The 25,010-nt window shown below is 49.2% G+C and overlaps 1 protein-coding gene across 2 annotated transcripts; it reads left to right on the forward strand.

Annotated features, from left to right (window-relative positions):
- Positions 1-753: 753 nt before the first annotated feature.
- Positions 754-17,075, forward strand: Med17 (mediator complex subunit 17). 2 transcript variants are annotated; one of them, XM_051198733.1, is made up of 12 exons: positions 754-1,046; positions 3,524-3,690; positions 5,413-5,632; positions 6,791-6,927; positions 7,008-7,092; positions 8,674-8,826; positions 9,699-9,829; positions 10,480-10,664; positions 14,149-14,286; positions 14,795-14,912; positions 15,802-15,961; positions 16,818-17,075. In XM_051198733.1, the coding sequence occupies exons 1-12, from the start codon at positions 803-805 to the stop codon at positions 17,027-17,029; spliced, it is 1,950 nt and encodes a 649-aa protein (XP_051054690.1). In that variant the 5' UTR covers positions 754-802; the 3' UTR covers positions 17,030-17,075. The 2 variants fall into 2 exon arrangements, with proteins under 2 accessions (XP_051054690.1, XP_051054699.1); XM_051198742.1 differs by lacking the exon at positions 754-1,046 and adding an exon at positions 1,898-1,943 and having other exon boundaries at positions 16,818-17,074.
- The last annotated feature ends 7,935 nt before the right edge of the window (positions 17,076-25,010 follow it).

Here is a 25,010-nt window from a genome sequence, read left to right on the forward strand (position 1 = left end):
GCCCTCTGGCCTGTGACACTGCCCGTATTAAGGCTTCTGCAGTCTACAGCTCCTTCAGCTGTCTTCAGCTGTGCCAAAGCCTCCATCTACACTTAATCTTGGGAAGCAAGGGCCGGAAGACGTACGAATGATTACCAGGCAAGGCCCAGCGTCAGATTCAAAGTGGTATCGATGGCCAACCTGATCTGCAGAGTAAGTTCCGAGACAGCCAGAGCTACACAGAGAAACCCTGTCCCCTCCCCAAAAAAAAACCAACAAAATAACAACAAAGGCAATGGGCATTAGCAGGGGGCTTCGCACCGGCCAGGCTGTAAGCCGCAGTGGCCAACCTGCCAAGGCCCCTTGCTTTTTCCAGTGCAGCCTGCATCACTGAGTTAGCAGGGGAAGGCCGCCCAGCAAAAGGCGTACTGGACCTGACATCGCACCATGAAGAGTGCAGCTTGGCAGCGCGCGGAGGAGCCAGCCCACACAGCGCAACAGCACTCGTTTCAATTAGCAGATCAATCGAGTCCACAGGAAAGAAGCCAGCGGCCAGGCAAGCAGCCAGCCCGCCTTCCCCGCAGCCGCCGCGGCCCCGCCAGCCGGAAGCGCCCGCCTCCCCGGCGCAGCGCACCGGAAGTGTCCGGGCAGCTGGCCCTCCACGCCCGCTCGAACTGTTCCGCGGGACGCGGCGCGGAGCCTCGTGGGGAAGCGTTTAGCGGCTGGCTTCCGTGTCGGCGGCAGCGAGCGGCTGGCGCCTTGTGCGGCGCCCGGTGCCCCGCGTCTCGGCCGTGTGGTGTGCGCTCCGCAGGCCGCTGCCAGCATGTCGGGCGTGCGAGCCGTGCGCATCAGCATCGAGTCGGCCTGCGAGAAGCAGGTGCAGGAGGTGGGCCTCGATGGCACCGAGACCTACCTGCAGCCGCTGTCCATGTCCCAGAACCTGGCGCGCCTGGCGCAGCGCATCGACTTCAGCCAGGGCTCGGGCTCCGAGGAGGAGGAGGCGGCGGGGCCCGACGGCGACGCGCAGGACTGGGCTGGCGCCGGGGCGGAGCAGGACGACGACGAGGGTGAGGCTTCGCCCTGGCTGCGCCGCTCTGCCCGGCTCTGTCTGCTCCGCTCTGCCCGGCTCTGTGTGCTCTGCCCGGCTCTGTGTGCTCTGCCCGGCTCTGTCTGCTCTGCCCGGCTCTGTCTGCTCCTCTCTGCCCGGCTCTGTCTGCCCGGCTCTGTCTGCTCTGCCCGGCTCTGTCTGCTCTGCTCCTCTCTGTCCCGCTCTGCCCGGCTCTGTCTGCTCTGCCCGGCTCTGTCTGCTCTGCTCCTCTCTGTCCCGCTCTGCCCGGCTCTGTCTGCTCTGCCCGGCTCTGTCTGCTCTGCCCGGCTCTGTCTGCTCCTCTCTGCCCGGCTCTGTCTGCCCGGCTCTGTCTGCTCTGCCCGGCTCTGTCTGCTCTGCTCCTCTCTGTCCCGCTCTGCCCGGCTCTGTCTGCTCTGCCCGGCTCTGTCTGCTCTGCTCCTCTCTGTCCCGCTCTGCCCGGCTCTGTCTGCTCTGCCCGGCTCTGTCTGCTCTGCTCCTCTCTGTCCCGCTCTGCCCGGCTCTGTCTGCTCTGCCCGGCTCTGTCTGCTCTGCCCGGCTCTGTCTGCGCTGCCCTGCTCTGCTCTGCCCGGCTCTGTCTGCTCTGCCCCGCTCCGCGTTGCTCTGCTCTGCACCCAGGGTCTGCAGCCTGTCACTTTGCTGCTCTGCCTGTGGGTGAGGAGCAGCAGCTGTCACTGCAAAGGCCTGTGTTGACGGCACTGGGAAGGCCGACCTAGTCCGCACTCGGTCGCGTGCAGCCTAGCAGGCTAGGAGAAGCATTCGGCTTTTTTTTTTTTTTTTTTTTTTTTTTTTTTTTTTTAATTAGAACATCTAAAAGCTTTGCGGGGATTTTAGGTGGAGACGGGCGATTCTTAAAGATGACCTCGGAAACTTTGAGGTGAATGAGTTACAGGGAAACAGAACTGAAAGAGGAATTTGGAGAAGCAACCAGACTGGATTTTAGATTCTCCTTATTATCAGAAAATTAAAAAACAAAACAAAAAAAAAAAAAACCACAGTTCTTGATTTAGTGATGCTACAGGACCGATTTAAGCGGGGATGCTCGTGTAGAGTGTGGTAGTATAGGCTTGTATTCCTAGCACCCGCCAGGCAGAGGCTGTTAGATTTCTAAATGGTCACAACAGCCTGACCTAAACCGTCTCAATAAGAAAAAGAAAAAAACCTTAATTTTTCTTAAGCTTTGTAGAAAAATGCAATATTGTTCTTATCCCGTGTTAGAAGGGTAGATCAGCTCAGCAGTTGTGGATCTCATTTGATCCACTAAATCCCCCACTTACAGAAAGAACTATACAGCGCAAGGATGTGTTGACCTGTGTATGACATCCCTCCAGGTGTCCAGATGTCCTATGGCAGCAGGTTTCAGGGTCACCGCCCCCTTGGTCATATACCAGATACATACATTAGGAACATAACAGCAGCACAATTACAGTTATGAAATAGCAATGATGTAATTTTACGGTTGGGGGTCATCACAACATGAGGAGCTGTATTAAAGGGTGGCAGCATTAGGAAGGTTGAGAACCTCTGTCCTACGGTGTGCGGAAGAATGCGTGGGTCCTGTAGGCTAGCGTGAGGTGTCTCTAGGCCATAGCAAAGGAAGGAAAGCGTAAGTGACAGGACAGTGGGGGTGTATGTGTGTAAATTAGCAGAAAGACCTTTGGAAGGGTTTGCCCCAACTGCTAATAATGGGTATGTCTGCGAACGGAGCAGAATCGGGCCTGGGAATAAAGGAAGATTGACTGTCACCCCCCTGGTGCTTTCGCCTCTTTGAGCTGGGATTCTGTACCATGAGCATGTGTTAAAAGTAGTTAGGTGGGAAATACGCTCTTACAGCCAACAGCAATGCTGCTGTTATAGGCTTCGCCTGGCTTTGCTGTGTCTTGTTTTTCAGTGTAGAAATCCACTACAGTTATTCAAGTTGCAATGCTGAAAGGAGACAGGTTGTTTGAAACACTTGTGTTGGGCTGGGGGGGGGGGGTGTAGTTCGGTGCTCATCTGCATGAATGAAGCCTAGGTTCAAAAAGATGTTTGAGTGTCTCCCTAAGATACAATGACAGATTTGTCCCTTGGAGATCAGACTGCATTTGTTTTGCCATAGAAGGAATGCTGTGCTAAGTGTTAGCAGTTCAAGATAGGGTGGAGGAGAAGGAGATGAAAGGGACAGCCTGGAAGAAAACGCACTTCTTTTCATATTACAAAGGAAGTTATTTAAACTCATTTTATTTGCATTGGTGTGAAGGTGTCAGAGCCCCTGGAACTGGAGTTACAGACAGTTGTGAGCTGCCATGTGGAGGCTGGGAATCGAACTGGGTCCTCTGGAAGAGCAGGCAGTGCTCTTCGACGAGCCATCTCTCCAGCCCCCCTTTCTGTACTTTTAAATCTCTAATAAATGTGCCTTCTTCTTTCATTCGCTGTAACCAGCACACATATGTTTTGTTTTCCCTTTCTGTTTTTCAGGGTTGGTAAAATTCCAGCCTTCTCTGTGGCCTTGGGACTCCGTGAGGAACAATCTGCGAAGTGCCCTCACAGAGATGTGTGTTCTCTATGATGTCCTCAGTATTGTCAGGGACAAAAAGTTCATGACCCTGGACCCCGTCTCTCAGGATGCGCTTCCTCCCAAACAGGTACATGTGGCATTTGGCCAAACAGTTTCTCTCTTTAAGTCTCAGGATCAACATGTGCATTTTGCTCCCTTTTATTTTATTTTTCCTCTTCCCCCCCCCCCTCCCTCTCTCTCTCGTTTTGGTTTTGTTTTTCCTAACAGGGCTTCTCTGTCTAGCATTGGAACCTGTCCTGGAAATCGATTTGTAAATCAGGCTGGCCTTGAACTCACAGAAACCGCCTGCCTCTGCCTCCTGAGTGCTGGGATTAAAGGCGGGCACCACCACCACCCGGCTCCTTGTATTTTCTTAAAAAATTAAATCCACAAGCTAGAGAGTTGGCTTAATGATTAAGAGCACATGTTGTTTCGGGTAACCAGACTTCAATACTAGCACCCATATCAAGCAGCTCCAACTGCAGGGTTTCTGACAACCCTCTGACCTCTCCACACGGAGACACACATGCTCACATAATGAAGTAACGTTATTTTTAAGAAAGAAGAATTAAGTCCAGGTGGAGCTGCAAGGACTGGATGCTTCACAGATGAGGAGCATCTTTGAATCAGGCTCCTTTAAGTAGAATGATTGGCCTCTCCTTCCGGAGTACCAGCCAGCCTGAGCCACCTTAGCGAACTGGTGAGGTCAGTTGAGGTTGGGGTATTTAGAGCAGTGTGGTTGTAGAAAGAAGACTGTGGCCTTTTTATGAAACTGTGCGTGCGTGCGTGAGTGTGAGAAAAGCTGCACTTAGTAGACTATATCTGGAATGTTGCTACTCAATGAAACACACAGCTGGTCCTTGTGGCACACACAGTCTCAGGTCAGTTTTCAACACCCGTGGCCAGAGAGTGTAGTTAGCATGGTGCTGTGTGTCGTGTCTGACACCAGCCACGACTTCAAGTGTACTTCAGTAGGTTGTGGTAAGTTTAAAGTGCGTCCACAAGAGGCATCCACGTGGTCCTATGTCGGTTACTGTAAGCTGGGCGTTGATGCACGCCACGTTGGTGGTTCCTATACATAGGTTATGTACGCGGGGATCTGATTTTTAATGTAAAGTGAGAAAGCTGTGGCCTGGAGGAAGTAGATAGAGGCTGTGAATAAGGACAGGGCCCTGGCCTAGGTGTCCCGCGTAGAGCATCGCTGAGCCTTAGTTTCTAGGCCACTGTGATGGTTTTGACTTAAGACCTTTTTATAAGTTGGCTAAGAAACGGTCACTTCTGTTTTATGAAAGGTTTTGCGAGGGAAGAGTTGTGTGTTTTTCAGTTCTTGGTGTTTGTTATTTCACCACCCACTCGTTTTCTTCCACATTTGTGCATTTTATTTTTGTGCTTTGTTCGTGTGTGTGCACATGGTTGGAGGGTGTAGAGGACAGAGGTTACTTGGGTGTCTTCCTCAATTGCTCTCTGAATTGCTATATTTTTTGAGTCAGTTTCTTTTTCTGAATGTAAAATTTACCGGTTGGCTAGATTGAGAGGCCAGCAAGCCTCTAGATTGTCCTTCCTCCGTGGGACTGGGGTTACAGGTGCATATAGATGTGCTGGCCTTTATGTGAGTGCTGGTGCTGGAAGTCAGCAGGCCCTCACGCTTGCATGGCAAGCCCTTTGCTAACCCAAACTTCTTCCTCTCTGTTTCTGTTGGTTTGTTTTAATTAAAAAGTCCGTGCCTGAGAAAGTCTGTAGTTTTGAAGTTATCTGAGAGAATTTGGAGCTCCAGTTTTGGATAGGAAACATGCTGGCTTGTTTTTGGTAGAGTCCTCAGACCCTGCAGCTGATCTCTAAGAAGAAGTCCCTTGCTGGAGCAGCTCAAATCCTCCTGAAGGGGGCAGAAAGGCTGACCAAGTCAGTGACCGAGAACCAGGAAAACAAGCTCCAGCGAGACTTCAACTCTGAGCTCTTGAGACTACGGCAGCATTGGAAGCTGAGGAAGGTCGGAGACAAGATCCTGGGCGACCTGAGCTACAGAAGCGCAGGTACAGATCCGTGATCATAGAAACTGCTTTTTGTGAGCCAGAGGGCTCAACAACTACTCTTGGGATCGTTTCTTAGCTTCCTGATGTACAGTGGTATTTCATGTCTTTACCTATAAACCAAAACATTCTTGGCAGGGCCTGGTGTTGAACACCTGGAGGCTGAGGTGAGAGGGTCAAGAGTTCAAGGCCTTATCTTAAAAACCTCACACAGACAGGTCTTACTATAGTCCTACAATAAACAGCCTACCATCAGTTTGAAAACCTTCTAGATGGGCTTAGGAGGGAGTTCAAAGATGGAATGTTCATAGTTCAGAGCTCAATGGGAAATGGCCGAGCATTCCTGCTGGGAGCTGGAGAACAGTGGTGGGAATGTGCTCGGGTCAGGCCATTATTAAAACACAGCCGGTCTAGGTCAGTGCCCCAGCTCCAATGTGAATCCACTGCAGGATGAATCGGTGGTTTCTGGTTTTAGACACTGTAAGTTCTTTCCCCCAAAACAATTATGGGCAAATACTTAACTTCTCCTCAGGGCTGTCCTTTGAGATTATAGGAGAATTTAGTTGCATTCTTTAACTGCAGGAAGACCCTGAATGTCTTCCCTTGCTAGATGGGCATTGGACCTAGGCATGGACTCCTAACGTAGTAGTTACTTAGACTTTGACCTGCACAGAGGGAGCTGCTTCACATTAGCAGAGAGGAACTGTGAAAATAGTAAGTAAGCACTGTTGATCTGTCTTTCTGAGCTGAATTCAGATCTAAGGAGGGAACTCATAGAAGCATGGTCATTTCATCAAAACCCCATTGGAGGCCTGTGGAGGTCAGGTTGCCCTGGGGCCTTAAGACAGGTGCCGGTGTGGTGCCACCATGTGTGCATAGTATTATTTTGTGGTTGTTTGGTTTTATTTTGACAGGTGATCTCATTGTGAAGCTCTGGCTGGCCTGGAATTAACTATGTAGACCAGGCTGGCTTCCAGCTGAGATTTACCGGCCTCTGCCTCTCTTCTCCATTTTTTGTTTGGCTCACCAGACCCCCCTGTCTCCCCGCATGCGTATTTCTAGTAGAAGAAATTCATGCTTTAGTGGCGTGGGCGTGGCAAATTATATTTGACAGTTGTGTTAAGTTAATGTGCTGTGTTAATTGTTTTAATCTTCAATTAGGTTCTCTCTTTCCCCATCATGGCACCTTTGAAGTGATTAAGAACACAGACATTGATTTGGATAAAAAGATACCAGAAGATTACTGTCCCCTGGATGTCCAGATTCCCAGTGATTTAGAGGGGTCTGCATACATCAAGGTGCCGAGTAGAGTCTTTTTCAAGTAATTTCTTGCCAGTTACCCTGAAGCAACTTTGCTAACATTTTTCATGTTTTCCAGGTTTCTATTCAAAAACAAGCTCCAGACATTGGTGATCTTGGCACAGTAAACCTCTTTAAGAGACCATTGCCTAAATCCAAGCCAGGTATGTCATCATGTCTCACTGCCTGCAAGCCAAATAGAGAGAGAGAAGACAAGAGACCTTTGGTGTGAAAAGAATAGAAAGCGTAGCTTCAAAAGCAGAGTTGGTGACTATTGAAGACTATGAAGCATTGAGAGTTGAGAGGAAGGTGCTCAGAAAGACACCCCAGAGCACTGATGTGGGTTTCTCAAAGAGCTGTCATGTTTTGGCTTCTTGACGTAATCTTTGATTTATAATCCTTCTGCTTCTTATGTGCTGGAATTACAGGCATGAAGTACCATGCTTGCTTCTGAAAGTAAACTTCTCATCATTTATAAATAAACCACTAGTGAGTAGCTATGTGCTTTTTGTAGATTGAACTGTATTAGTTGTCTCTGTAAAAGAAGTAAGATTTTTCAACCCATCCAAGGCTCCGGGAATATGGAGAAAATGGAGACAGAAGGAATGTAGGCGGCGGAGGCGGGGAGGAGCCCTGGGAAGCAGGGTGTCCTGGGTGGGGCACAGCCATTACACATGAGCCCTCTGTGGCTGTGGTTCCCTACTGCGGACTCGTACAGCACTGGGTCCTCACCATTTCACTACTGGTGGTGGAGGCGCTCGTGAGACCCCACATCCTTGCTGAGGGACTGTAGGCGGCTAATGTCTCCAGGCAGGGTGCATTATTTTCCTCAGTGGTGTCGTGCTGGGTCCCTGCAGGCTTTACCGCCAGCAGCAAAACACCCAGGTGAGGTGAGTAGGAAACGTGGTTTGTCTTGGGGTCTGTCACCAGGTCATTTATTCTCACCATATTTAAGCACAGCACAATTTTGGAAAAACGTTTTCTGATAACAATGAACTCCTTCCTCTTGAGTACAACAAAGCTTAAGACATGTTCGCATTGAGACTCTTACAGAGTTCCCCTGGCTCAAGATAAAGGTCTAGGGTGTGTGGCCAGTGGGTGTCGGAACTGGGCCGGCCCTGAGATAACATAGAAGTCACTTAGGCTGCTGTAAAGTACAAGTGCATCCCCGTAAGGCTGACTATGGACTGACAGCAGTGCTCAAGATGAGAGGGCCACAGGCTGTAAAAGTACACCCTTACTTACCCAGGAAGGCGGGCAAACATGTCCTTCCTTTGAACAGGCCAGCCTGTGTCTTTGCTTTTCCTGGCTTCTCCAGAGCTTATCTGTGTGTGCAGGCACCTGGTCTCCTCTACAGCGTAGCCACGATTTATTGTCTATATTCCTGTAAGTAATCTCATGCTTAGTAATCTCAATTCCTTTCCTCTAAATCATCTCACATTATGCTCACAACAGCCACAAACTAGCTCGCTCTCTCTCTCTCTCTCTCTCTCTCTCTCTCTCTCTCTCTCTCTCTCTCTCTCTCACACACACACACACACACACACTTGGGGGAAGAGTTAGAGTAGGAGAGGTAAGGAATAAGAGACGAAACTAAAGTTTGTCAAAAAAAAAATCAAGTGAGATTTTATGTTGGAGAAGAGTCTGTACCGGCATTGTGAACCTTTGATTATGGACTAATGCTATCTTTCGTGCTGCTGTGTACACAGCTACACAGTGGAATTATGTATGCCTTCTTGTTTCAGGCTCCCCACATTGGCAGACGAAATTAGAAGCAGCACAAAACGTTCTTCTTTGTAAAGAAATTTTTGCACAGCTTTCTCGGGAAGCTGTTCAGATCAAGTCTCAGATTCCTCACATTGTGGTGAAGAACCAGATCATCTCTCAGCCGTTCCCAAGTAAGAGCAGCCAGCCTGCTGAGGCCCGCAAACAGGCCTTTGTGGTGTGGGTGTGCTGCGAGAGTGTTTGCAGGAGGCCACACTGTGTCACGGTGGCCAGTAAAGCTGGGTCCCTTCTGTGTCCTGAGGGCATCTTGGGCTTTCACAGTGTGTTGAAAACGTGTGGTGCTGTGGCTTCAGACAGCGGTAGCTGCTACCAGGTAGCGTTTTCTTTCAAGGATGCTGCCTTTTCTAAACGAGGTACCAATTTAAAAATACTTTGAATATTCCTCATTTGTAGTAATGAGAACTTTGTTCAGAAGCAGTCAGCTTTAACCCAGAAATCCATTGTCATTAGCTACACACTAGGTTTAGGCAGTGGTTCTCAACCCTTTTGGGTTTCATGTTAGGTATTTGTGTTACAAATCTTAACAGTAGCCAAATTACAGTTATGAAACAGCAATGATATAATTTTATGGTTGTGGTCACCACAACATGAGGAACTGTATTAAAGGGCCACAGCATTAAGAAGGTTGAGAACCACTGGTTTAGGGTTAGACGTGGACATTTTTCCGCTGTGGGTGGAGCAGGGAAGGGAAGAGACCCTGGTAAAGCCAGGCAGACTCCATGTTGAAATAGAACTAGAAAGGCTTTTTTTAAGAGTCTGTGTGTGTGAAAAGAATAGCATTGTCCCCAGTCTTCAGCTGCAGCCGCAATGCACTGGAGTGTGTGGGATTACCCTTGTCCAAGCCTGTTCTAGTTTGTCACTGGAGTGGAGGCGCTCGGAGGCGCTCGCATGAGGCATGTTGAGAGGACCTTGAGAGCGCGCTTTGGGAAGTTAGTGTCTTGTCAGCTCCTGGCTTATCTGCGCCATCCTGCCTCTCTGTGCACAGGCCTGCAGCTGTCCATTTCCCTGTGCCACTCCTCAAATGATAAGAAGTCCCAGAAGTGTGCCACGGAGAAGCCAGGCCCGGAGGACCACCTCTATGTCCTGGAGCACAACTTGCACCTCCTGATCAGAGAGGTAACAAGTCAAGTGCAGCTCTACAGTGTGAGCGGACCTGAGCGATCCCCCCCTCCCCAGAGTCAGTAACCTGTGAAAGAGCCCGCCGTGTGCCAGCGGATTCCGAGATAAGCCGTGCACATCCTTGCGCCTAGAATATCATGTAGCACCAGAGGTGCAGGGCAGATTGTGGAGTTAGCGTGGGAAGAGTGTGCCCCTGGGCAGAGAAAGGGTGGTCTGGTGGGGAGGCCTGGGCTGCACGGTAATGTCTTGTCTAGGACCGATGATTGACTTAAAGAGTGCTTCATAATTTAAAACCTTTAAGATGACAACTACAGCTCAAAGCAACCTTCCTCTTTAGAGACTTGAGTCATGCCCTTGGCCACTCAGTGCCTTCATCTCTGTATGAAGATGATGATGATTTGAGGGCAGGGTCTCACTGTGTATGTAGTCCAGGCTCACCTGTGCCAACCTATGTAGACCAGGCTGGCGTCTGCCCCGAGTACTCAAATAAAAGTATTGCTACTATGTCAGGGAGGATTACTTTCTATTTATTACTTAACTTTATTTCCAAAACTTTGAGGCAAGCTTTGATTAAACACTTTTGTCATATTTATTACTGAGTGCTGGCTATTAAAGTGGCTTTTTTTTTTTTTTTTTTTTTTTGTCAGTTTCATAAACAGACCTTGAGTTCCATTGTGATGCCTCACCCGGCAAGTGCTCCTTTTGGCCACAAGAGAATGAGACTTTCAGGTCCTCAAGCTTTTGATAAAAATGAAATTAATTCAATACAATCCACAGAGGGACTCCTAGAAAAAATCATTAAACAAGCCAAGCATATTTTTCTGAGGAGCAGGTAAGAATGAAGAAAGTTACTGCTTTTCTGTGACATTGAGTCCCTTTCTCTTTGATGTATGTTAATTCTGAGCGTATGTGAGGTCCTTTCTCCTGGGGAGACAGCGGCTGAGAGTAAGATTGAGGCGATAGACTGGGCCCTCTCCAGCATGGGGACAGAGCCCGCCACTGGCTGAATGCCCCCTTTGAACACTTGGCTGACAGCCAGCCAGGAAAGCGGCTTTCCTCCTGGCTGTGAGTTTTGTTTGGCAGCCTGTCCCTGAGGCCCGTGTTCTGACATGTTAATTGTTACTGGGGGCAAACAGCATGAGAGCTGTTTTCACCGATGGGCTGGTCGAGGCTTTGATAACTTAGTGAATTTGCTCGGAGCTACACAGCTAAAGGTAACAGCTAGGGTGTCAGCCAGGTTGTGATGGGCCAAACATGTTGTCCTTTCTCTGTTTTGAGAAGGGTTTCACTGTGCGGCCCTGGCCTTGAACTGGCAGCATTAGAGGTGCTGGCACACCCGGCTTCGGTGTCCTCTTTGTGCAGGTATTTGCAGGATGGACGGGTGTGATGAGAGGAGGTGCTGCCTGTTGGTGTTAAGGCCTGCCCTCCCTCTCATTACTGTAGCTGGTGGAGAAGTCTGTTTCTCCTCGATGACCGTTCTGTGGCACTGCCGCTTGACAGGTGACACTGCTGATGGGCATCTGGATGCTTCAGGGTCTTCTTGCCGCTTGTCACGGTGATGCTGTGTGGGGTGCAGGAACAGCTTTGTGTTCTCTGTTGATCAAGGCATTAAATGACCGAGTCTGGAGACATGCCTCAGTGGCTAAGAGCGCTGGCTGCTCTTCCAGGGGACCAGGTTCAGTTCCCAGTCCCCACATGGCAGCTCACAGCTGTCTGTAACTCCAGTCCCAGGGGATCCTACACCCTCACACAGACCTACATATAGGCAAAATATCAACACACATAAATCAGTAAATAGATTGGTTTGTTTGCTTTTTTAATAGGTTAAGCAGCAGGAAAGAAGTATCACCACAAATCTTGAGGGCTCCCAGCAGAGCCATCTGGTGTACCTGCGAACCAGGGCTCCCTCGTGAGATTAGAGCAAACAGTTTACTGGTGTCTGAAAGGGAAACCCTGGAGCAGGAAAGCCATAGGTCTCCAGCCGCCTGAAAGGAAGAAGGGGAGTACAACGGCGTCCAGCGTGAGTTGAGGCAGTGAGAAGTCAGAGCTTTAGCAAAAGAACAGGCAGCTGTGAGGGAGTCCACGAGCTCCTGCCAGCACCCAAGAGAAAGAACAGTCAGTCAGATGGGTAGGCCTAGCTACCCTCAAACTTAGTAGTGGCTCCTGGGGACTGTCCCAGGATGAAGAAGTGGTGGAAACAAAAGCACACGTTGTCTTAAGGCGAACTGGCCTCACTTCCTAGGGATGATGTACTGGCTCGGTCCCTGACCTGCCCCACCCGCCCCTCTGAGTTACCCTTTCCGGAGAGAGGAGGGCTTGTCTTCTAGAGGCAGAGTCCATTCTTTACTAAAGTAGGAAGATGTTTTAAAGTTCTGGGATGCAGTGGAAGGAAGGTGGGTCGGGTGCAGATGGGTTTAAGATGCAGCTTAATTACTGTCGTGTCCGTGACATCTCTATGGATTTCAGTGGTAAACGGTATTGATACGAATGTACTGTTAGTCGTACATTTTCTCTTTGACCATAAAGTTGAGTATTCTTTGAGGCATGTGAGGTACACAGGAAGAAGGACCATTACTGACCTCAAACAATAGAATGTTTCAGAAGTAGGAAAGCTTTAAAATGTTGTCCCCACCCAACCATTTATAGACACGATGGACTCATGTGCAAAATTTTTTTGGAGACAGGATCTTTCTAGTCTGTGTATACCTGGCTCTCCTAGACCTTGCATGTAGACCAAGCTGGCCTTGAACTCACAGAGCTCTGCCAGCTTCCATCTCCTGAGTTCTGGGATTGTGCCCAGCCAATCTTGTTACTTTTTGTTTTGTTTTGCAGTGCTGTGATCAGCCCTGTGCATGCTGAGCAAGTACTCTCCCACAGACTACACCCATAGCCCCAGTAAGCTAGGGGCTTACTGTAGACCTTACACTGAACTCCCATAGCCCCAGTAAGCTAGGGGCTTACTGTAGACCTTAGACTGAACTCCCATAGCCCCAGTAAGATAGGGGCTTACTGTAGACCTTAGACTGAACTCAGGTTTGCCCCTGCCTCCTCTTCCGTAGGCATGTGCTCGCTCGCTCTCCCCCCTCTCAAAAACAAAAGAAAATTTAGAATTGTAAAATTTTAATCCTTAGTATTATGCATTTTTCTAAGTGCTTCTCAAAGATATTTTAGTAGTTGTGTAACATAACATTAGTTTCATGTTCCATGATTTATTTCCCCAATTGCTGGGGTGTGTGTGTCTGTGTCTGTGTGTCTGTGGCTATGGATCAAGCTTGGCAGACAAGCCTCTGGCACGGAGCTCCATCTAGCATGTTGACACTGGCTGAGCGGAACATCCTCCTAAAGAACTAGGGTCAGACAGACAGTGAGAACTGAGGCCCCTTGTCCTGGTGGACGTAGTTACTTTATGCTTTGGATTTAAGCACTGTGTGTAAGGAAGGAGGATTGCTGCTCTGAAATTTTGTTTCTGGGTTTGGACTCTGAAAGTAAACACCGTACTGTTCCTCATTTTATTTCGGTAAGAGCCAGCATAAATGCTTAACCTGTTTGTGAAGCTGGGATAGTGGGGTGGTCCTGCCATCCTACCACTTAGAGGCAGGAGAATTAGGAACCCAAGGCCAGCCCTGGCTCCCTGGCTACGAGGGATCCTGTCTTAACCCACTCCTCCTCATTAAAAAAAAAAAAAAAAAAAAGGAAGGAAGGAGGAAAGGAAGGCTTTCTTAGGTAACAGAGCTTACCTAAAGCCAGGCAAGGCACAAAGCTGTGATCTCAGCTCTCAGGAGGCCGAGGCAAAAAAGAATTGATTTCCAGCCAAGCTGGGACTACAGAGGGATAGACTGCTTCAAACCACGATAAAACAAACAACCAGCAAACAAACAAAAAACCCAAAAGCCAATGCCTACCAAACAGACAGCAGGGCTGTTAGGGAGAATAGATGATAATGTTCTTGACCACATGCACAGTTTTAGATATTTAAGTGTATCAGGCATTGTGATTTTCTTGGTGGATGATATTTGGATTGTGCTCAAGGCTCTAGTTTACCTTGGTTATGATTTTAATAATAACAGATGTGGGTGTGTCCCGAATCACCTGCTGCCAGAGATCAAACACTAACACCTGTGAATGGATGACGGATTAGCTTGGGAAGTGATAAGCTTTCATAAGCAGATCTAGATGAAAGGAGTCGTAAGGGAGCCAGCCCGTCAGTATGATGAGAGGTGGGGTGTGTGTGTGTGTGTTGCATGCAAAGCTGAGGCCAACACAGCAATGTGTGCCATTTATATGCTGACTTTAGTTTTTAAATTTCCCTTTTGAAGAGCTGCTGCCACCATTGACAGCTTGGCGAGTCGAATTGAAGATCCCCAGATCCAGGCCCACTGGTCAAACATCAACGACGTTTATGAGTCCAGTGTAAAAGTTTTAATCACATCTCAAGGTTATGAACAAATATGCAAGTAAGTTTCACCAATAAATTCCAGGGGTAGCTGCTGAGGTTCAGGTTGTACCCTTTTCTAAGGACTCTATAAAACCTCAGGCTTTCATTGGCTAGGTTGTCATGGAGTTCCCATAAATTATATCCCCTGTAAAGTGTTTGCAAAAACAAGAGGTCAGGGGCTGCAGAGATGGCTCGGTGGTTTAAAGTGTCTTCCAGGGGACCTGGGTTCTGTTCCTAGTACCCGGTTAGGTGGCTCACATGCTAACCTAAGACAGAGCTGACTGGCCACTGTGAGCCCCCTGTGAAGGAGGAGCAGGTCTTAGTGCACTACAGTTTTCAGTGTGCCTGTTTTATTAACAATAAAAGCATAAGATCCAGTGCAGAAAGTAAAAGCTTATGATGTGAAGTAGCTGGGCGTGTGCCTCACATTGATTTCCTTATTTGGGGAGTCATCATGTCTGCTGTCTTTGCATGCTGTCAGCGTGATAGAAAGGTCCTGGGACTGTACAGACTGTGTGTGTCCGCAGGTCCATCCAGCTGCAGCTGCACATCGGTGTGGAGCAGGTGCGTGTCGTGCACAGAGATGGCCGGGTGATCACATTGTCTCATCAGGAGCAGGAGCTGCAGGATTTCCTTCTGTCTCAGGTTCGTGGCACACGGGGCTTTTGGTTGGAGGTTTTATTGTTTTATTTCTTTGAGATAGGGTCTCAGTGTGGCTCAGCCGGCCTGGAATGCGTGTGCAGCCCAGCAGTCCTCTGCCTCTGCCTGCTGGAGCTGGGATTGCAGGTGTGCACGTGCCCGGCCACCCTTCACACCTAAGTCCCTTCGCTCAGTAACTGCTTGAGCAGGCAGTAGCTGCAATGGCTAGAGAAGAGAAGCAAGCCTTTTTCCGCCCTGTCCCTTATTTCCAGCGCACCCTTTTGGTTCATCATCTGTCCTGGTTTTATTTGCACTTTTTGTGATGCAATAAAGGATCAGTTAGTTCTGCAGCCGGCAGGGTTTCTGTCTTTCATGACTGTCACCAGGGAATAGACCCTCTTTAGGAGTGGGGAAGTATTAGCCAAGGAAACCAGAGAGAGGAAGGTAGATGCAGGCTGCAGCAGCCATTGTCCATAGAAGCAAGTGCGAAAGTGGGAAAGGTTGCTCATGGGAAAGGGCAGTATGGAAAGTTCTGGGTTCTAATCCCTGCTCCATGGACTTGTCTTTTGACGATGGAGTTCAAGAAGAGCAGTAGTTTGCCTTCTTAGCGTTGGGATTTTCGAGTGATGGGGTGTGGCAGGAAAGGGTTTGTCACTGTCTCAGTGCTAATGTAAAATAATGATTATTCACACAGATTAAGAAAAAATATGCCGGTAATTTTGTTCAGGTGCAGTGGTCTCATAGAGGATTTGTCTCTTTGATGCCAGGTAATCAGGTGCATCTGTGAGGGACATGGCTAACGTAGTCCCTCGAGTTTGAACTGGAGGTTGAGAACCCAACAAACTTACCTGCATCACATGACCAAAGTGCGTGACTCACACCTTCTCTCTCACAGATGTCACAGCACCAGGTCCACGCAGTTCAGCAGCTCGCCAAGGTCATGGGCTGGCAGGTCCTCAGCTTCAGTAATCATGTGGGGCTCGGACCCATAGAGAGCATTGGCAATGCCTCTGCCATCACAGTGGCCTCCCCAAGTGGCCACTATGCTATCTCAGGTACTCTGTCCACGCCTCTTAAGTCTGCTTTAACAACTAAACGTGAGGAGGAGCCAACATGTCTACACTGCTGCTATCCGGTGTTATTTGTTACTCAAGACAGGCGTGTGTGTGTGTGTGTGTGTGTGTGTGTGTGTGTGTGTGTGTGTGTACGCGCGTGTGCGTGAACTTACTAAGATGATAAGTTCAAAGGTCTATCTTTTATATCTTACCTGCATCAGTTAAAACTTCATTAAAACCAAGCTTTCTTTCTTTTTTTTTTGGGGGGGGTGGTCTTGGGTGCGGTTTAGGCTGGTTTCAAACGCTGTAGCTCAGGCTGGCCTTGTTTGCTTTGTAGTCCAGGCCAGCCTTGGTCTCCCTGTCTCAGCCTTTGAGGGCTTAGATTGCAGGTGTAGGTCACCACACCTGACACACCTTGTTTAGTTTTATAGGACAAATCATTCAGACATTTAAATCATCCTAGAGTGTGTGTATGAGTGTGTGCATTTGGAGATCTGACAAGATGGTGTAGCAGGTAACGGCACTCAACTCCAAGCCTGATGACCTGGGTTTGATCCCAAGACCCACATGGTGGTCAGAGAGAACAATTGGAAATTGCCTTCTGACATCCACACGTGCATACACACGTACATATACGTGCATACATTAATGAATACACTTAGTATTTTGGAACTGAAATACACTGCCCTTGAACTTACTGTGTAGCCCGAACTAGCCTAGACCTGCTGACCCTGTAGACTGGGGTTAGGGGTGTGCGCCACTCTGACCAGCTCCTGAAATACTTGTTAATGAGATTGGCTCAGCTGCTGGGGAGGTTTCTAGAATGAAACATACTGATGTTTGGTTTCCTCAATAGTCCGTAATGGGCCCGAGAGTGGTAGCAAGATTCTGGTTCAGTTTCCCCGGACCCAGTGCAAGGACCTTCCGAAAAGTGACGTTTTACAAGACAGCAGGTGGAGCCACCTCCGAGGGCCATTCAAGGAGGTTCAGTGGAACAAGATGGAGGGCCGCAATTTCGTTTACAAAATGGAGCTGCTTATGTCTGCACTGAGCCCCTGCCTGTTGTGATTTTCTCCAGAAGAACAAGTTCCTGAAACTTGGACGTTTGCAGATCAGTCACAAACACAAGGGAGAGATGTCTTCCACGTAAGTTCTGGCGCTCCAGCCAGTCCTTCACAGGAGCCCTGTGAGAAGTTAGCAGCCGGCACCCTCTCACTTCATAAGTGACGGGTGCTTTGGGAGGGAAAAGTTTATGTACAGTTGTAGTATGCAGTATGGGGAGATGTAAAATAATACATTTTTTATACAGCGAACCTGAAAACGTTACTAACTTAAGGGCTTGAATTTACTTTTTAAAATAAAAAAACAAAACAAAACATATCTTTGATGTTAACATAAACTTTGTGTTTATAATCTGAGTATTGTTGAATTTCTTATAACCATATAAGCTGTGTATCAAATCAGCCGCTCCTACTGTTACTTCAGAGATCACTGAAGAAGATCTTATAACGCAGTCACTGAGCACTCCAGGAACTTTCTCTGAAGTTCTCCAGGGTCACCCACAGGAAGCAATCCTCCCCAGCATCGGGGCTCTTGGGGTGTTGGGGAACTTAGGTGCCTCTTACATACCTGTGTCAGCAAGAGCTGGTTAACTTACACAGAGAAACCTTGTCTTGAAAAACCAAAAAAACAAAACCGGTTAAGAACTTCCTCAGAAGGTAGCGTGGAAGGGGACAGGTGCGTCTAGGGCTTGCTCTGATTCGTCTGTTGGCCCACTTAAGTGGCCTATCCACCCCAGATATTGCTACCCTGCCTCTCGATGCTTCCTGATTCCTATTAGTCTTTGACATCCTCGGCAGATCTTGTTTTTTGGTGTGAGTTTTTGCTTTGTGTTTTGAGACACAGTCTTACTCTGTATAGAAAGTTGGCCTTGAATTTGTGACAATTCTGCTTCAGCCTCTGCAGTATGATTCTAGACAAATGCCAAGTGTGGGAGTGTGGGCGTTTTTTCACTTTAAGGTGTTTGGACTCCGTGTCCTACCCCACTTTGTACAGAAACCAAAACAAACCTGCCATGATACAGTTTTCCGTTATTGGTGACTGAGTGTTTGGCTGTCCAAAAACGTCGTAGAGCTGACCGCACTTGACTTGAGATTGACAGGTCTGAGATCTAAAGGAGACGTGCCAAGTGTGCTGCCACATGTCTGTAATCCCAGGACTAGGGAATCGGAGACAGGAAGATGAGTTCAAGGCCAAGGTGGTCTGCCTGAGGTTCTGTTTGGGATTGAAAGCTTATGTCACCACCACCAAGCTGAGGTTGTCTTTTAAGTGTGACGTGTAAACTGAGAGCCTGGTAATAACGGATAAAGCGAGTGCTCCGGGAAGAAGCAGAGCGTATCACCCAGTCTTCACTCCTTCTCTCAGGAGTGCCCAGTATGAGTCCCTCGTTGGAAATTCTGATTGGGCAAACTTGAGGAATAAAGTAGGAAACAGAAGTACTTAATAAGTCTACTTTGTTTAGTCAGAAAAGAAAAACCCTAAAGCAGGCAAAGTATGAGATTCCTGAAGGAAATATTTGCAGGCATAGTTGGGTCACTGTTACTAGTTACACCAATAGAATTTAGCCTTCCCATATGTACACAACAGTGTACTCATGCTACGCTGGCAGAGTCCTCTCTCCTCCCAATACTGTCTGACAAGCTTCTCCTTTATAAACCACAGAGAGCCCCTCCCTCCCCCGGCAGATGATAGTCAAAATCATCACCAGGGAGGCAGGCTGGGGAGCGTGTGTGTGTGGGGGGGAACGTGTGTGTGTGTGTGTGTGCGTGTGTGTGTGGGGGGGGAGCGTGTGTGTGTGTGTGCGTGTGTGTGTGGGGGGGAGCGTGTGTGTGTGTGCGTGTGTGTGTGTGGGGGGGAGCGTGTGTGTGTGTGTGCGTGTGTGTGTGGGGGGGAGCGTGTGTGTGTGGGGGGAGCGTGTGTGTGTGTGTGGGGGGAGCATGTGTGTGTGGGGGGGGAGCGTGTGTGTGTGTGTGTGGGGGGAGCGTGTGTGTGGGGGGGGGAGCGTGTGTGTGTGTGTGGGGGGAGCGTGTGTGTGGGGGGGAGCGTGTGTGTGTGTGTGTGGGGGAGCGTGTGTGTGTGGGGGGGAGCGTGTGTGTGTGGGGGGGAGCGTGTGTGTGTGGGGGGGAGCGTGTGTGTGTGTGGGGGGGAGCGTGTGTGTGTGTGTGTGTGCGTGTGTGTGTGTGTGCGTGTGTGTATGGGGGGGAGCGTGTGTGTGTGTGGGGGGAGCGTGTGTGTGTGGGGGGGAGCGTGTGTGTGTGTGGGGGGAGCGTGTGTGTGTGTGTGGGGGGAGCGTGTGTGTGGGGGGGAGCGTGCGTGTGTGGGGGGGGGGGGCGTGTGTGTGTGGGGGGAGCGTGTGGGGGGGGAGCGTGTGTGTGTGTGGGGGGGAGCGTGTGTGTGTGGGGGGGAGCGTGTGTGTGGGGGGGGGAGCGTGTGTGTGTGTGCGCGTGTGTGGGGGGGAGCGTGTGTGTGTGTGGGGGGAGCGTGTGTGTGTGTGTGTGTGTGTGCGTGTGTGTGTGTGCGTGTGTGTGTGTGTGTGTGGGGAGCGTGTGTGTGTGTGTGTGTGGGGAGCGTGTGTGTGTGTGGGGGGGAGTGTGTGTGTGTGTGTGCGTGTGCTAGATGACTAACGATCTGACTGTGAGATCTGACTGTAATCCCAGTTTCTTATGGCAGAGCTGGAGTCCCTGGGGCCAGCCCTACCTCACCCTTTAAGTTGGAGAGCCATTGAGGAAGATACATCAACCTCATGTTTCCATGTGCACACATGCATGGATGCATACATCTACAATGTTTACATGCACCACACAAGAAAAAATGTGAGTAGGAAACCATGCGCCTGTATTCTGAGGTAATAATGGAAATTTGGCTAAGTTTTCATCCCCCATCCCCCGCCCCACGTCCGTCCCCCCACCCCATGGTGTGCTGTAAGCTCAGCACTTGGGAGGCAGAGGCATATGGCTACATGAGGAGAATCCTGACTCAAAATTTAAAAAATTAAGAACAAATACGTCATGAAATAAAAAAGGATTTTAGTAAAGAGACATGAAAGACATCAGGAAGAGTAGGTGATGTGTACCACAGAGTCCAATCGGACTGAACAATTGCGGGCTGTGACGTAGTTCAATGGGAGGGAGCTTGCCTAGTACACATGGGGGCCAGGTTCAATCTCCAGAATTACAGGGAGAAAACAAGTGTGTGTGTGATTGTTGAAACGTGTACTGTAATGTGTACATGTTTGTGTGTGAAGAAAGATGCCGTTTCCTCTGAGATGTGAAGATGGAGAACTACCCTGTATTAGAGACTTCAAAAGCATTATTCTTGCAATTAAAGATTCTTGAGGTGGGTGGAGCTGGCACACGCCTTTGGTCCCAACACTTGGGAGGCAGAGGCAGGTGGATCTCTGAGTTGGAGACCAGCCTGGTCTACAGAACAAGTTCCAAGACTGTTACACAGAGAAACCCCGGGGGGGGGGGGTCTTGAAAGGCAGGGGAACTAATGACAGCTGTACTCTCATGAGGGACAGGCAGCTGAGATGGTGATCACACACAAGCTCACACGTGGGCAACCCATCCCTCTTGTGAGTGGAAGCTGATGTGAAGTTGTGCTAACAGTAACTTTTCAATTACTTCCGGAGGTGTCTGATGTCTGCAAACGGCACACGTCAGTTCTGATACATGAAAGCTGGTGGCAGCTGGAGGAATCTCCACTGTGCAGCACCCTCTAGGTTGTCAAGGCAACTGCATCTGAGACACATTCCTAGAGGCCACCCCATCACACTTGGCCCCTTGGTCGTCTCTTGGCATTCCAACTGCCACCTCCTCTGCCCATGGTTACTTTTCTCCAGCCCTTCTGAATGATGCCCTCCTCAGGCCTTGTCTCCACATCCTTGCAGTGGCCAAGATGTCCTGTAAACTTACCTCACTGTATCTGTTACTCACCGGTGTTGCTTCCGGTCGTACCTGAGACGGTCTCAGTCACATCACTGTGGGTTTGATTTCTCTTTAATACCAGAAAGCTGCCACAGCTCATATCTCTGTGGTTCTCAGTCCATACTCTGAGAAGGCACAGTTGACCACAGGGTCTACAGGGCAAGATTTGCACCACCAGTCTCCTAGTCTCCTTTCCAGAAGGAGCAAAGACTCTAGAATTACAGTTAAATTCAGAGGTGCACATTTCAAAATGGTCTTCTGGCTATAACACATGGGCTTTATTTTTCTAAGGTGCAAACGTATGTTGACAGAACCACTGTAACCACGGTTAGGACCAATGTAATGTAACGGGAAGGATGAAAATACAGCCCAACTCTCTAATGACCACTGAAAGTTAGAAATTTAAAAATATCCCCCAGCATGTATTCAAAAATCGCCCTAGCTGCATGCAAAGCTCAGGAAAAAGAAAACACATGAAATAGCTTGGTCACGATGACTGGTTTCTGGAAATTATTATTATTATTATTCATAACCACCTAGTTTCTGAAGAATGTTGTTATTCTCAACAACAGTCTGGGAATGTTATGGGTCATCCTGTCCACAAAGAAAATTAATAACTAAAAGAGATGGGACTCATGGCAAGAAGGGAAAACTAGAAAGAACAAGTGCTTCTGCCAATAGATATAGATAACGCCCTGACTGGAGAGGACATTATCCCTGCCCCCTCGTATCTTAAGGACAAGGTCACTGAGCCCGCTGGTCCTAGAGAAAGAAAACCCCCTAACCTTGCAGGTGCGCTAAACAATCCTGCTTTGTAAAAACTGTGTATTCTATGGAATCTCTGTAACCTTGGAAACCTTACTAACCATCCAAGTTTTGATCTGTCCCACGACCTTGCTTTTAGGCCTAATGAAAATAACAGGCTAGCTCTGAAACTGGCCTTGTTAGCTTTGATGTAAACCCTATAAAAGCTGTCTCAATTCTGCCCTCGAGGTCCTCAGTCCTCCACCCCTGCGTGGTGAATGACTGTGGACCCCAGTGCACTTGGAATAAAAACTCCTCATGCTATTTGCATCGAGACCACTTCTCATGAGTGATTTGGGGTGTCACCTTTCCTGCATGGGAGGTGAAGGTCCAGGCTCTGCAGGTCTTTCATAACAAGGTTAGGGACCAATGTAACTGTTGGGACCAATGTAATAGAGCCAATGTAGCAAGGGTTAGCACGATTGTCACTATTAGGGCAGATGTAACTGTTGGGACCAATGTAATAGAACCAATGTAGCAAGGGTTAGGACCAATGTAGCAAGGGTTAGCACGATTGTCACTATTTCACTATTAGGGCGGATGTAACTGTTGGGACCAATGTACGTTGTGTTATGTCACTTCCACCCACCCCTCCCCCCTTTAACAGTTCTGTATGCGTTTAGTATCACCTAGAAACTTTATCCAGAGCCTTTGGCTTTTTTAATTTTAAATTATTATTTTATGTGCATGGGTGTATTGGCTGTCCCACATGCATGCATGAAGAGGCCAGACAAAGGCATCAGATCCCCTGGAACTAGAGTGACAGACAGTTGTAAGCTGGGAATCAAGCCTGGGTCTTCAGGAAGAGCAGCCAGTGAGTGCTCTTAACCTCTGCACCATCTCTCCGTCCCCAGCGTTTGCCTTCTTGACAGGAGCGTACACACTCACACACACACTCACTCACACACACACACACACACGAACTAGGACCTTATTTTCAGAACTATTTATTTTCATTTATTTCTTAAACAAATTTTTCACAGCATCTGAAACAACTTATTTAACACTACATTGGTCATTCTCTATATAACTTAATGTTTCTCTGAAAATAAAAAGACAAAACTTCAGATCCTAGAATTTAAGAGGCGCATAGCATAGGAAAGCCCCTTTCCAAACAGGGCTGCCTAGACAATGACGCCATGAGACTCTTCCAGATGGATGGGATTTACTGCTCTGCCCATGGAAGCCTCCTTGGGATCCGCTTCCATCTCTCTGGTCATGAGGCGTAGTCTCACCCCCACCCCACACACCCCCACCCCGACTCCCAGCCGGGAGTGTAGAATCAATCCCACAAGCTCCTGCAGCAGAGCACCCTGGGGCTTCTGAGAGGCACGTGTCCTTGCGTCCTCTGTTCCCCAGAGGGACACGTGGACACTGCCCTGGCCCAGTGCTGTCTTCCTGGGGGCACAGGCGTACACAGAGAGTGCAAGTCAGGTGACACCAGCTGCTTTCATTGCTACTGTCCGAGGCCCGTTAGCCTGCCGCAAGCTCCTGTGGGACACTCTGCAGACCCCTTTAGCCCTAATTTGCTCTTCTTAAAGAGGGGCTTACAAATTGCTTCAAGGGTAACTCCGCTTGTACAGAACTGCCCTCCCATCTTCAGGGGCTCTGCTGGGCCCATTGACTGCCTACTGCCCCCCCCCAGAGGAGGGAGCAGGAGGACCCTGGAACCCTCACCTAAGACCCACCCCACCCCCATAGTTCTGCGCTATTGTATGTGGTCTTCTGGGAGAGGCTAGAGCTTCATAAAGCGGTGAGGCGGAAGCTGGCATTGCCTCCTCGGGGCCCAGGCCTGTTGTTTTCAAGTCACCTGTGCTGTCTCCCATCATCCACTGCTCTGTGGGAACCCTAATACATTCATTAGTTTCTGGGTGAACCTTGGTGGCCTTGCACCTCGGTGGTTGGGACTTGAGGAGGAGGAGAGGCAGCCAATGGTTATGACTTCCCAAGGAAAGGGATTTTAGCAACAATTCCCTACCCGCCACGCGGGAAGTAGAAAAGGTACGGGCACCCGGGGGGCCTAAAAGGAGAGAGAATAAAAGGAATGCTCTAGCACACTTTTATCTTTGTACACAAGACTCTGCAGCCAAGGGCTGCACAAAACTAGTGACCTCCATCATAGTTGGAGCGCCGGCTTTGATCTGCAGCTGTGGATACTGAAGCAAGAAGGGCGTGACACCGGCTGCTAAAGATTGGCAAAGGGAAGCTGGGAAGGAGACTCCTTCAAATAAACACTGTGACATCAGCCTGAGAATGTGAAAGCCAAGGCCAGCTCAGAGCCAACCCCCAAGCTCAGCTGGAGTCCTGATAACCCAGATGATTGACGGAAATTTGTTGGGTTTATTTTTTAAATTTTATTTCATGTGCATGTACACACCACATGCGTGCAGTACCCGTGGAGACCAGAGGGGGCGTCATGCCCTGGAACTGGAGTTACGGAGGTTCTGAGCCACCCTGTGGGTGCTCAGAACTGAATCTAGGTCTCTGTAGCTCCACCCCAGGGTGTTTTAACCTTTGCTACTCCATACGGCACTTTCCAATATGGCTTTCCAGATGCTTCAGGGAGTCTCATACTCTTCTCCATCACTCCGAGACACCCCGACTCCCCCCATGGCTCCCCCCATGCCCGGTGAGGTAGGTGAAGGCCACAGGCTCTTCAGCCCCAGATCTGACTGGAGATGAGTGTTGGTGACTGTGAAGCCTGGCCTTACAGGTTTTTCCTGTTGTACGGCCCATCCAGCTGCCCTGGTCAACATAAGCCATGTATGCTTTCCTCACACTAGACCCAAGTTTAGGCCACGCGATTAGGGTGCTCAGTTCGGCTCCCTGGGGTGCAACCCTCTCCAGCTCGCCAGACTGTCTCAGAGCCTCAGGCTTGCTCCCATTGTCTGCACAGAGTGTTTACCGGATGGAAGACAGGGAGATGGAGGGTGCAGCAGTTTTCGGATCAGACAGGAGCACACAGGCACAGAGAGCATGTCCCAATGCGGGCTGCACATCAGCCCATGGAGACAGGGACTCCTCCATCAGGCCAGCGTGCATCACAGCCAGTACTGTAAGCAGCTCCTGGTGCCGGCCTGTATCATTGGGTAGGGATCAGCATGGCCCCGAAACTGCAACCACGGAAAGTTCCTGGCCAAAAGCCTCAGCTGAGGCTCATCAGGAGAGGGTGCAGGCCGGGCCTGTGAGGCTGCAGCAAGGATGGGCTTGGCGTGTTCCTCTAACTGGAAAATACTGTCTCTCTCTTGAGGTAGCTATTG

Source organism: Phodopus roborovskii, unplaced genomic scaffold, assembly GCF_943737965.1.
Source record: "Phodopus roborovskii unplaced genomic scaffold, PHOROB, whole genome shotgun sequence".
Lineage (NCBI taxonomy): Eukaryota > Metazoa > Chordata > Mammalia > Rodentia > Cricetidae > Phodopus > Phodopus roborovskii.

What these genes read in the sequence shown, in the direction of transcription:
- Med17 (XM_051198733.1), top strand. Translation starts at nt 803, where the DNA reads ATGTCGGGCGTGCGAGCCGTGCGCATCAGCATCGAGTCGGCCTGCGAG. An exon ending in GGAGCAGGACGACGACGAGG is followed by an intron (nt 1,047 to 3,523) that starts GTGAGGCTTCGC and finishes TCTGTTTTTCAG; the next exon opens with GGTTGGTAAAATTCCAGCCT. An exon ending in GGTTATGAACAAATATGCAA is followed by an intron (nt 14,287 to 14,794) that starts GTAAGTTTCACC and finishes GTGTGTCCGCAG; the next exon opens with GTCCATCCAGCTGCAGCTGC.